We start from the raw sequence: 13,398 nt of genomic DNA on the forward strand, positions 1-13,398 counted from the left end.
CAAGATAGTAGATTCCTTTCATCCCATAATTCCTTTCACATCCCAAAAAACTGACACCATGACCTTTCCTGCCAATTGCATCATCTTCGTCTTCTTCAGAATTGAAGAACCAGCTTCTGTCCATGGCATGGATTGTTGTTTCTGGTGTGTACTGGTAAATCCACATTTATCCATTGTCACATATTGACATAGAACACCAATCTTATTTTTCATAAAATGCACCAAGCACTATTTGAAAAGTGTCATGTGAGTGCGTTTTTGATCTGCTGTGAGCATGTGTGGTACCAATCTTGCACAAAGTTTTTTTTCATGTGCAATTCTTTGTGCAAAATATAACCGATGTGTTCTTATGAAATCCCTACAGACTTAGCAAAACCTTCACATGCCGATCTTCCAAAATCATATCCTGTACTTTTTCGATGATTTCTGGTGTGGTTGCACTTTTTGGATGTCCTTCACTTGGATCATCTTGGATGCTTTCACAGCCATGTTTAAACTCAGCTGCTCATTTCTTCACAGTAGAAATTGAAGGAGAACAGTCTTCATACACATTTACGATCCTCAAGTGAATTTAGTTGGCCCAAACCTTCTTTTACAAAGAATTTTACCACTGCATGATGCTCTATTTTCTCCATTTCCAACAACACATGCACTGCAACTGATAAAGATGGCTGCGTACAGCCAACTGCTGGATGGAATGGCTTGCAGTTTCATATGGCACCTTCTAACAGTTGTACCAACATGCAGGGAAAAACATCATGGAACTAGTACTGTGATCTATGGACAAAGCCAAGAACGTTTCAGATCATCCTCGTACTTATAAAATAACATGTCTTTTCAAACATGTTTTGTTATACAATGATTTTAAATAATCATCAGCACTGATTTGTAATATATTTATATTCTAATACTGCAGTTATATTCACTGAAAACAAAGAAGATTAGGAAAAAAGTTAGGCACCTGATTGTAGATCATCCTGACCCCCATATGGGAAGACACCACCTACCTTGTGATAATCCTTGTCGTCACACCACCCCCTCTGTTCCTAGCCCTCCCTGATGGGCTTTACTGGAGGTCATCTTCTAGACCCTCAATTACATATTTCAGTCATTAGTACGGCCTCTATCAGGATGGCACCGATGCAAACGCCTTGAAAGACATTTCCATTGGTGTTAAAATCCATCAACTAACAAAAGATATTTTTCAAATTCTTAAACTGAATCAAAAACTAATAGCCAATAAAAATTTACAAATTGAGCTATAACAATATTTTAATTTCATACTCACAAAAATTGTTCGCAACATCACAATTTTGACCTACCATGTCAAAGTATCCAAAATTACTTATAAATCAACCTAAGAACATACCAAACAACAACTAGGGACAATTGCTGAATGCACGTACTCTGGCAGAAAAGCACTCAAACAGGTCCCTAGCCACCCAGGCTACTATTCTACACTAAACATGCTTTCAAGTGCCAAAAACCTTAAAAATCTTTCAACAATGTGCCACTCATCTCTTAACTTTCCAGTTAGCCTGCAGATCCAGACTCGAACCAATACCCCCTCAATCTCCCTGATCACCTCTGCACACCTAAACTCATATGTTGAGCATATGTGCAGCAGCACATGATATGCATCATCCAATACTAAGCATTGAGGACACTGACCCAAGTGACTCAAGCCAATCGAGCCAGTCTGTCCCAAAATGCACCTTGCCGTGAAAGGAACTGAGTCACATGCCGGTTCGGAGAGATCCATGAGGTGACAGCCTACACCCTTAAAAGATTAATGCGAAAAGATTCTTTATCATGATAATCCTATCCAAAATTATAGCAGCTCTAGCACTGTGCTTTTTTACCTACATTTGTATATTATAACAAATATGTAAATTGGACAGTTGAAATGGTGGACACACTTCAGGTAACAAAATGGTATATTATTAAAATTTACCAATGAGTTATTACCGTTAATTTTCACAGTGGATTTAATTGAAGATACCTGGATTATGATTTAAGAATATAAATGTAAAATAATTACAAACATAAATAAACTTATTCAGTGTTAATTTAAGATTGTGATACTATAGTAAATTTAATACTTAAATACCGGACGTGACGTGACGTACGTGAGACAGACAGTTTTGAACTGCATAGTACTGAGAGTATGGTGATGGGAGAATGTCATGGTGGGGTTAGTTCTGCTCCTCACAAGATGCCATTTCAGTAACAATGGAGCTGTGGAATTTGCAAATCAGATGTTTGTGTATGACAATTCTGTTGTAAGTGGTGAAACTATTACAGCTACGCAGTGACTCTTTTGTATTCAATCTCAGTCAGCATGGAGCTGTTCCAAGTTATAACACAATCCTCAGATGGGTGGAATATTTAAGATCAATCAGAAGCATTATGAATAAGAAGTATAAAGTCTGAGACCCAGTATAATGACAATGAAAAACATAGCAAGGATAAGGTAAGCGCTAATCAGAAGTCCAGGGCGGTCAGCTAGAAGACATGCTTGTGAGTTAGCAATCAATCGTGAATCTGTTAGACAAATTTTATATAAAGAATTAAATTTCCAACAATACAAAATTCTTATTGTGCAACAGTTAAAAGTGACAGATTTTACTGCACACAAGAAGTTTACTTGCAGAATACAACTGATTTTGGGATTGAATAAAAATGTAAAATTAGTGATGAGTGATGAAACTCATTTTTATCTAATTAGGAGTGTAAATAAGCAAAATTTGCATTACTGGGCTCTTGAACATCCATCCACACTCACCATTCACCAGCATCCTCTGCACTCTCAACGAGTGACAGTCTGGTGTGCTGTTGGCCCTTTTGGCATTATTGGACCTACATTTTTGAGGAAAATGGCATTAATATCACTGTTAATGTCTCTATACATTCACAAGCTTCAAACGTTTTTCAGGCCAGAACTTTGAAGACAAAGAATCGCTTTAAAAGATGTTTGGCTCTAGCAGGATGGTGCTACAACAAACACCACCAACAATTCAATGGCAGTTCTCGACGCATGTTTCCTGGACACATCATCTCAAGTTTTGGCAATGTTCCGTGACTTCTAAGATCACCTGGCTTATCAGTCTGTGAAGATTTTCTGTAGGGGTACCTCAAAAGTCATGTCTACAACCACAAACCCTGCAATTTGCACAAGTTAAGGAATGCCTTAATTCAAGAAATTGCTACCATTTCTCCAGAGATTTTGTGATGAAGGATTTTGAGAAGAGACTTGAGAACTGCATTCAAATTGATGGATGTTACCTTGAGGACACTTATTTCATAAATAAAGTGAGCGTAATTATTCAAATGGCATGTATTGAGCCTTTCTCTCAGTTCAGTAAACATAATTTAATTTTAAAATTAACCGAGTATTGCTTATTTAGAAACTGTCCATCTCCTGTATAATAATCGCAATATATTGTTTAAAAGTTAAAATTATTAACTTACTAAACCATGTTCAAAATTATAATTTCCCCTATAATACATTGGGACAGTGTGTGTAATAAAAATTTTCTTAACAGAAAGGGATATTTTGTTGTATCTACCCACCTGGCTTATTACTACCTGATTGGTGTTTATTATGTAGGTGATACATGAAAAGTACCTGAAGTACAAGTACAGATAACACTAATCAGATTGACTTTTTCTAATGGTAATAATATTTATTGTATACCTAGTCCTTACAGGGAACAGAGTGCAGGTATTATTTTCTAGGGCCGGATATCATTTTCATTTCGATCGCCTTGGCATCCTGATGTAAATTCAGTTCAGTATATTGCTTTATTATATTGAGCTCAGTAAACAAGGCACTTCTATTATTTAGAATGACTGTACTGATTTCATAGAGAGAATTTTATTGTGACAGGTCATTTCCAAACAGCCATACTATTTTAGGAACATGTGATTTTTGGAAAAGTATTATAAAAAAATAATGGTTATTATTTTATTTAACATTAATGTAATTCATCTTTTATATTAAACTCATTAAAAATAATTAAACGTGTATAAAAAATATAACAATAGAATTACATCATTACATTTTTTAATGAGGGTTGGATCAATCACCTGGTTCCATAAATGGCACCATGCTGCTACCATCTTTTGATAGCTGAAAGGGCAGCCATTTTATTGGAACTTAGTAGATACTAAAGCTCAATGTATGGAGCTGTCCAAGCACTGTTTTCAATATAGGGGTCACACTAGTAAATTAGTAGCCAAATTAATAGATGATCATACAGGGTAGGCCAGGCTTCCTATCCCTACTTCTAATTAATCAGTATGAAAAGTGATCTGAAAAAAAAAAAACAAGAATCATGATCCTAAGTAACTTGGGATACTGTACCAACCAAGTTAAAAGCACTTAAAACAGAAGATAATTAAATAAAAATTAAATTCTATAATCTCCACCATATTTTGAGAGTAATTAATAATAATTAGCTCGCAGTACTTCTGAAAATAAATTTAATATTAGTTCATTTAATAAATTGGAAAAACTATAGTTAAATTTTAAAAAAAATGTGTTATAGTGCCTACAGCTTGTGAACATATCTATCCATTTGGCATCTGCACCTAAAATCGTTTTACACTGAGAACTAGTTAATTTAATGTAGCTTCAGTTAATGCATTTGACCTTTACTTCATATCCTGTTATATTCTATGGTACTACACTTCTCCCCTAAGATGTTGCATGTGCAGTAGAATAATCAGGCAGCCCATATAACCAAAGGTTGTACCTTTGTTTCCAAAGATATTACCTCATAATTGTAGTATAAGGAGGGAAATATACATATTTTCAAGTTACTATTGTATATTTTTCACATTTTTTCAGATGTCTGGATTAAGTTTATCAACTGGTGAGGAGGATTTGGCTTTAAAATATTTGGCCACTGTCCAAGCATTAGCTGTAAGTGTTAATGTGTTTCATTTATGAGATAACTCTATTTATCTGCATATGACCAACACAAAAGCTGATTTTGATTATTCAGTGGTACTATCAGCTGTATTAATGAAGCCTAGTCAACCTTTAGTACTCCTTAGAATGCATTTTTAATGGATATATTAAGTTGATTGTTGTAAAGTATCATACAAAATCTGTTTTAAACGTATATAAATCAAGTATTTTGTGGGATTGGAAAAGGAAATTCAGGGATTGAGGGTTATATTTATCTTTCACCCTTAACGATGAAAGGTAAACACCCCCCTCCCTTATTAATGGTTCTTGATCATGTGGTTTTAATTTTAGATGAATTCAACATATGTTGTGACAAATTACATGAAATGGTGTTTAAATTTTAAGTTTTGTAAGAAGAGAAGGTACTAAGCCTCTGAGTAAGTGTACATAATTTTAGTCTTATTTGAAATAATGAAAAATGCCAAGTCCATAATGTAAATTGTAGAACTTACAAAAAAGTGCCTACCTCGCAATATTACACAAAGCTGTTTTATTTGACTGTAGATTTGACAGTCTTATGAAAGGTAATTTGCTATATTTTAGTACAAACTTTAATCAATGGTGTATGTATAGCTGAGCAGTTGTAGCAAGGTGCTTGTGGATGGGAGTAGATGTACGGCTGTAAGTAGAGAGGAAAGCACCTTGCTAGAATGGGTCTGCTATCTATTGGTGTAAATATATAAAATATGTTATAAAAAATACATTAGTTCAAACTACAACTTATAACCTTATGGTTATCGTTTTATGGTCCAGTTTCCACTTAGAAAAAGTATAAAAAAATCATAAATATTTACTTAAAAACTTTTTTTAAATATTCATGCAATTTTTAAATAATTAAAAAATCTTTATGAAAAAAGTTTACCTTTGATTTGGATCACCTTGAAAAGTGTTGTTTGAAAAATGACCCTGAAAAGGCTGTTGGATGACTTTTAAACTTTGAAGGGGGATAACTTGAGAATGGTAGGCGCTAGGAGGAATGGAAGTTTGTATTGTCATCGGGGATCAAGATCTTTCAAGGTTGTTGGGTGAACTTGAAAAAATATCAAGGTCATTGGATGACCTTGAGTCTAAGGTTAGAGAATTAGTCAAGGTAGTTGCTGATGTGTTCTCAACCCTTGTTCTGAAATATTGAGATTGGTTGTGGCTTGATGTTGGTATAAATAGGCTGGTTATTCTCCATAGTGGTATACATTCATCGATTGAAGCTACAAAATTGCTGTTGACTACTAATTCTACTGAGCTTTTATACAGGTAACTTTTATTATTAATTTGTTAAGGACTCATTAGTTAAAAATATTATTAATTTGATAATGAGACCTTGAGCAGTGATAACGAACCGAGTTATGTATTTTCCAAGGCCACTTTTAACCTCACCGGCGCCCTAGGCACTTCAAATTGTTATGCCCCCCACTATTTCCAGAGCACCCCCTCCATCAGTTCTTACCTTGCCAATTTTGGTTCGGAAGGGATTTTCCCTTAACTCTCTTACTCTTTTCCCTTTCTTTATTTTTGCTCTTTGGAGAGTCTTTCCATTATCCACCACCTATGGACCCACCGTGTCCCAGACTGGCAATTAGCAGCTGTAAGGAAAGGATAGTGTGGCATGGTTTGGCCACTCTTGTTCATTTCTTACCTTATGGCATCACAGACCACCCACCTACCCTTTTGTAATTCAGTACAGTAAATTAATGAAATCTTTTGCAATTACAGTATAGAGTATAGATTATTCTCTGAACTGTTTTCAACTTGTTAATTATCATCTTTTTCATTGCTTATCGTTTTACTATCTTTTGCTTTTAGACATCCTTATTCTTTGTTGAGTCACTGTCATTGTACTTGTACAACAAAAGGTTTCTTCGAGCTTTGATCATTGCAAAATCATTAATGACATCATTGTAATCAATTTCCATTGTAATATCATTTTGAGTGCATAGCAACATCAAACTGTTAAGCTCTTCATTTTTCATAGTAGATCTCATTTCAGTCTTTACTCTCTTAAGGGCAGAAATTATACACAAAATAATAAAGAGAAATTAAACAGAAATAAATACTTTAAAAGAAATTGCAGTTCAAAATAGATATATTGCTTTGTTAATTGATGATATACATAAAACAAATACCAAAACTTAATAGTACAGTAACTTTAAGATCAATACATAACACACAGAAAGTTGATAATGTTTTCATAAATTATTCATACACCTTTAGCATTGTTGAAAATATCAAAGTTTATGACAAGGATAGATTAAACCTGTATTTAAAACTAACAACCACATAATAACATATTTAAACAACAATAATAATACTGATTTATACAATTTTTGTGGGGCTTATAAAATAAAATGTAATGATTTATTTATATAGGTAAAACCAATAGATCGTTTAAAGCCAGATTTTATGAACATTTTAAGTATTATAAAAATAAAAAAATTGGGCTTTTCTAATGTTGCGGATCACCTTATAAATAATAAACATCCTATTTCTGATTTTAATATTAATTTAGAAATATTGGAAATTAACAAAGGAAATAAAAATAAAAATTTAGATATTTTGGAAAAATATTATATATATAAATATAAGAAAAGTTTCAACTTAATCAACCTACTGACAGATTTTGAAGGAGATATACTCATAAAAGCTGCAATAGATAGCACCACCTTCATAGATAATATATGTAATTTTCATTTATTCAAATGTGGCTAGCTACAAACAGGTTATTATATGTTTTTATTTTATTTTATTTTTACTTAGTGACTTCATATGCCTTTGCATAAGTATACGTATTTTTAATATTTTGTGTTTAATATGCAATTGTATACAAATTTTATATATAATTGATGATGCAGGATCCCATGAAAGTACTATCATACAAATTATAAAGAAAATAAAAAGTAAGGTAAGAGTTTCCTCATTTCTGTATCTGGGTGTATTAAGTTGATTTATATATATATATTTAAATTATTAGTGTAGAGGTGATATGGGTCTTGAAAGGAATGATTTTAGAAATATATATATATATATATTTTTTTTTTCTAAAATCAATCAATGTATAAATAAATTTCTAAAATATACATATATGCTTTAGGTTTGTAAATAAAGTAATAAGACTAGTTTTTTTTTTGGCAGCCAGAGTGGCAACACTGTAAAGTTACTAGTAAATATATGGTTATATGAACAGCTGATTTATGTTTGGTATTAATATTTTTAGTCTATTGTTGCCACATGAGATGTAAACAAACTTTTCATAAAATGAGTTTTTGTTGTGTTACAAAAATGAATGATACTAATTATGAGCAACATTGTGCAATCAAGTTTTGTGTTAAACTCTGTGAGAATGCTACTGAAACTTTTTCAAAATTGAAAAGGGCATATGGAGATGACGCTGTGTCACTAGCTTAAGTTTTTAGGTGGTTTAAAGCATTTTCACATGGCCAGGAATCAGTTGCGGATGATCCATGCTCTGGAAGACCGTTAACATAAAAAAGTGATGACAATGTTGAGTGAATTAGAGACTTGATATGGTACGACTGGTAATTAACTGTCATAATGATTGCAGAGCAATTGAATTTGAATCAAACCACAGACCATAAACATTTTGACAGTCCAAAAAACCTCACTGTTGAACATAAAAAAAACAAGGTGGAAGTGTGCTGCAATCTTTTAGGGTGAATTGAAACTGATTCTGATTCTCTAAAAAATGTTATTACTGGTGATGAATGTTGGATATTTGAGTACAAAACACCAGAGCAAGGAGTGGCACACTTCAAACTCACCACATCCCAAAAAAGCAAAAATAAGCAAATCTAAAATTAAAACCATGCACATTTGTTTCTTCGATAGTAATGGCATTTTCCATAAGGAGTTTTTTCCTACAGGACAGACAGTAAATCAATATGTTTACCGTGTGAAACCAGCCATCAAAGACAACTGCATGCTTGTTATGACAATGCACCTTGTCACACTGTACTCTCAATTAATGAATTTTTGGCAAAGAAAAACACTCCTGTAGTTCCTCAACCTCCTTATTCACCTGATTTGAATCCCTGTGACTTTTTCCTGTTCCCGAATTAAAAAAAACATCTCAGACATTTTGGAACAGGTAGAAAACACTAAAAAAATGTAACCGACCATCTGAAGGATATTCTGGTTTCTGAGTTCCAACACTGCTATGAAGAGTGCGAAAACCATTTAAAGTGTTGCATGACTTCCCAAGGGAACTATTTCAAAAGTGATGAGTCCATGGATAATTGGATTGTAAATAAAACGTTTTTCTGAACCAGTCTCATTACTTTATTTACAGACCTCGTAATAACATATAAATAATATTATTTATATATATATATATATATATATATTTGATTAAACATTTTGAAAAAATAAACTTTATTAAGTTAAAAAGGAAGGATTTTTATTAATTCTGAAGAGGAACTTTGTATTTGGAACTTACTGGTACTGTGAGAGGGCTAAGTATTAAAAAATAAAAGTAAGAAAAACTAAAGTATTATTTATTATTTGAGATAAGTTTGTTAATCTATGAAACATTTTTTTTTATTGTGTGAAATAAGTATTTTTTACTTAATATAAAAATATACAAGCAGAAGAAGGTAAAAGGAAATATAGAAAGGTGATAATGAATCTAGAAGAGAAACTGAGAAAGCTAAGGGAAATTGGTTCAAGGAAAAATGTGCAGTGATAGAAAATTTTGAAAAAGAAGGGAGATATCAGCTAATGTATAAAAAAGCATCAGAAATAGTTTTTAAAGAGAAATGGTGGAAGAAAGTCTATCAGATAGAGGCAAAGGATGGGGAAAACTTAATTAAAAGTAGGAAATAAAAAGACAGGAGAATTGTTATTACTAGATCTCTGTAATGGAATATTTGAGGAAGGAAAGTGGCCAGAGGACTTACAGGATACAATAATAGTACCAGTAGAAAAGAAAAGAAATGAAAAGAGGTGTGTAAAACATTAGCCTAATATCACATGCAGCTGAGGTACTATTAAGGGTTCTAAATAAGAGGATATACAATAAATTGGATGGCAGTATTGAGGAAGAACAATATGGGTTTAGAAGAGGTGTTGGAACAAGGGATGTTACAGGTCTGCTAACAGTAATAGGTGAGAGATACATGGAAAGGAAGCAGAGAGGGTATGTTGCATTTGTTGACATAGAAAATGTGTTTGACAGAGTTAGATGGGATAAATTACTGCTAGTTTTGCAAAAAAATGTAGTTGACTGGAAAGAGGCACCTAATAAAAGAGTTATCTAGTAAAACTAGGGAATAAAATTGAGGGTAGGAGATGAAATGACAGGAAGAATAGGGATTGGAAAGGGAGTGAGGCAGGGATGTTGTATGTCACTAACACTGTTTAGTACATATCTGGAAGAAATAATTTAATGCTGTCTGAATGTGAAAAGGGGAACAAAGATCGGGAGAAGAAGAATAGAATGTATACGTATGTTTTGCTGATGAAATGGCGGCACTGGTGGAGAGTCCAAGTAAACTAAATGAAGTGTTTGATGATTTAAATGAAGCTTGCGAAAGTCAGGGTTTGAGGATTAAACAAAAAGAAGTCAAAATGCATGGTATTAGGTGGAAAGGAGAAGATGATTGAGCTTAAGATAGGAAATGAAGTTTTAATGCAGGTGAAGAAATTTCAGTACATGGCAGCTTTTTAACTGATGACCTGACTTGCACAGTAGAAATTAAAACAAGAATATCAAGAAGTAAGAAAGTATTTAATAAGAAGGGAAGACTGGTATATAGAAAACTAAACTTAGTGTTAAGGAAGAGATTAATGAAACCTTTTATTTAAAAGTTGGTGCATGCTGGAGCTGAAACATGGACTATGAGAAAGGCAGACTGAAAATGAATTGAGGCTTTTGACATTTGAGTGTGGTGCAGAATGATATCCTTTGTGACACGATTGATAGTCTCTCGGCCTTTCATTCGGAGGCCCTGGGTTTGAATCCTGGTCAGGCATAGCATTTTCACATGCTACAAAATTGTTATTTCATCTCATCCTTTGAAGCAATACCTAAGAGGAAAATGCTAAATGTGATTGAATATAAGAAAATAAACTGGCTAGGACATTGTATGAAGGGAAGGTTAATGGGAAGGTATTAGTGGATGAAATAGAAGGCTTGGTGAATGGAAGGAAAGGAAAAGGAAAGAAGAGATTTCAGGTGATTGATGGGATTATGGAAACAAAGAAGTTAGCAAAGGATAGAAAAAGGTGGAGAGCAGCAGCAGTGACAGGACCTGCCCAAATGGCAGAACACTATGAATGAATGAATATAAAAATATGTATCTTTAACATTTTCATTTCATGTACAAGGGATATAAAGAAATTGATCTATGCTTTGCTGTTTTTTTACCGAGTGTGGGCAGTGGAGCCATCTTGCTGGTCATTGCTAGTCTGACTCGTTATGCATTGAGCTGTACTACGTGAAAGATTATGATGCATCTTGTTGATTTTTTTACAAGTGTTTAAAATGAGTACTGCTGTAGAAGATCTGCCAATTGTGAAGTGAAATTGGTTATTAAATTTCTTTTGGCAAAAAACTACAAACCCATTGGGATTTATCATCAACTAAATATAATGTTTACGGGAATGATGTGAAGCTGCAGTGAGCTGTGGTGTATCATGTTTAAAAATAGCCGCTCAAATGTTCATAATGAAAATCGATTTGAGCGACTTAGTGTTCTATCTGACGAACTGGTAGTGAAGTTTGATGAAAAGATTTACAGTAATCCACGCTTTAACAATCTATGGAGGAGTCACACACACATTCTCAAAAAAAACAAACTGAAAATATAGTAAAGTACTGTCAGCAAGAAACTGACGGTTACTGTTTTCTAAAACATTTTTGTTGAATTCATGGAGCATGGTGCTATAATAATGCAGAAGTGTATTTTAACACCCCAAAGAAGTTATGGAGAGCAATCCAAAACAACCAATGTGGCATGTTGACTTTTGAGATTTTCCTCATCCATGACAATACACATGTGCACACTGTTCATACTCAAGAACTTTTGGGAAAGTTGGAATGGAAAATTTTTGATCTTCCTGCATATAGCCTAGATCTGGCACGAAGCAACTACCATTTGTTCCCTCATATGAAAAACTGGCTAGCAACTAAGCCCTTTGATGAAGAGAAGGGGCTCCAGGAAGATATTACTAAGCAGCTGAATAACCAGATGGCAGGATTTTTTGATAGAATACAAAAACTCATCCACAGATATCACAAGTATCTCAGTTTATTTGGTGGCTATGTAGAAAAGTAGTTTAAGGATGTATTTTCATCTTGTACGTAATAATTTTTTTTCCAATAGTTGCTACTTTCTAAACACTTATTGTATTAAATGTAATTAAAAAAATAATAAATATTTAAACTTATGATATTTTCTGGTATGGATTATATATATTTATTTTTGTTAATTGCACAAAAAATATGATTTTGTTTAAAATAATTTTTTTTTTTTAAGTTATCCCAATGTTTTAAATCCACATGGAAGATATGATCAGAGAAGTTCTGATTAGCGGCTGGTGTTTCACTTCATTCATGTGTGACATCTTGGTTGAATTCAATTAACAAACTTCCTTGCATGGTAACTGGAGATGGACTAATTGGACAAAGGCTCAGAAAGTTGGAGAATTTGTGAAAAATGTAAAAAAATTCATTAATTAAATAAAAAACCCAGAGTAATAAAATTGTTGAAATTATTGAAAAATTCTCATTTTGGATATATACGAGGGCTCTATCTATAGTAAAGATCTCTGGGAAATTTCTCTACTTAAGGTTGGCGAATCCGTGTCGTTCATGGCAACGTTAGTAATGTACACACTGCATTGTTGTCTGTAAGTTGTCGCGTTATAGTATCTGATTATGTGTGAGAGTTATTACGTTATAAAATGAATAGGAAAATCTATGTTGCCGCCGACTGTGAAATGCGTGGTAATACGTTTTTTAAACCATCAAAACGTTAAGCCGGCAGAAATTCATAGACAGTTGGTTACTGTGTTTGGTGATAATGTAATGAATGAATGAAAGAAACGTCCGAAAATGGTGTGAAAGGTTTAGAAATAACAGAATTAATATGCATCATGAAGAACGTTCGGGGAGGCCCTCTATAATCGCCGAAGACTTGCTGAAACGCGTCGATGATGAAATCAGAAAAGATCATCGCTCAATGATTTCTGACGTGGCTCTTTTTTTTCCTGATGTTTCGAGAGCTGATATCGGTCGCACTGTTCATAACCATTTAGGCTTCAGAAAGGTTTGTGCACGTTGGGTGCCGCACGTCTTGGCGGAACGTCACAAAAATATACGAATGGAATCTGCTTTGGAATTTATGATGCGCTACACAGAAAAAGGTGATGAGTTCCTTAGTTCAATTGTTACCGACGATGAAACATGGATT

At 33.5% G+C, this 13,398-nt stretch overlaps 1 protein-coding gene across 6 annotated transcripts in view; it reads left to right on the forward strand.

Moving 5' to 3' along the window:
- The window catches only part of LOC142324019 (FGGY carbohydrate kinase domain-containing protein), a 49,720-nt gene that overhangs the window by 30,697 nt on the left and 5,625 nt on the right, over nt 1-13,398 (forward strand). For 5 of the 6 annotated variants that reach the window (XM_075364580.1, XM_075364581.1, XM_075364582.1 and 2 more), the window contains exon 9: nt 4,853-4,927. In XM_075364580.1, the coding sequence (XP_075220695.1) occupies nt 4,853-4,927 (75 nt within the window). Of the gene's footprint in view, nt 1-4,852; nt 4,928-12,462; nt 12,634-13,398 lie in introns of those variants that run through there. The other variant, XM_075364584.1, reaches the window with a different exon arrangement.

Source organism: Lycorma delicatula, chromosome 4 (assembly GCF_047948215.1).
Source record: "Lycorma delicatula isolate Av1 chromosome 4, ASM4794821v1, whole genome shotgun sequence".
Taxonomy (NCBI): Eukaryota; Metazoa; Arthropoda; class Insecta; order Hemiptera; family Fulgoridae; genus Lycorma; species Lycorma delicatula.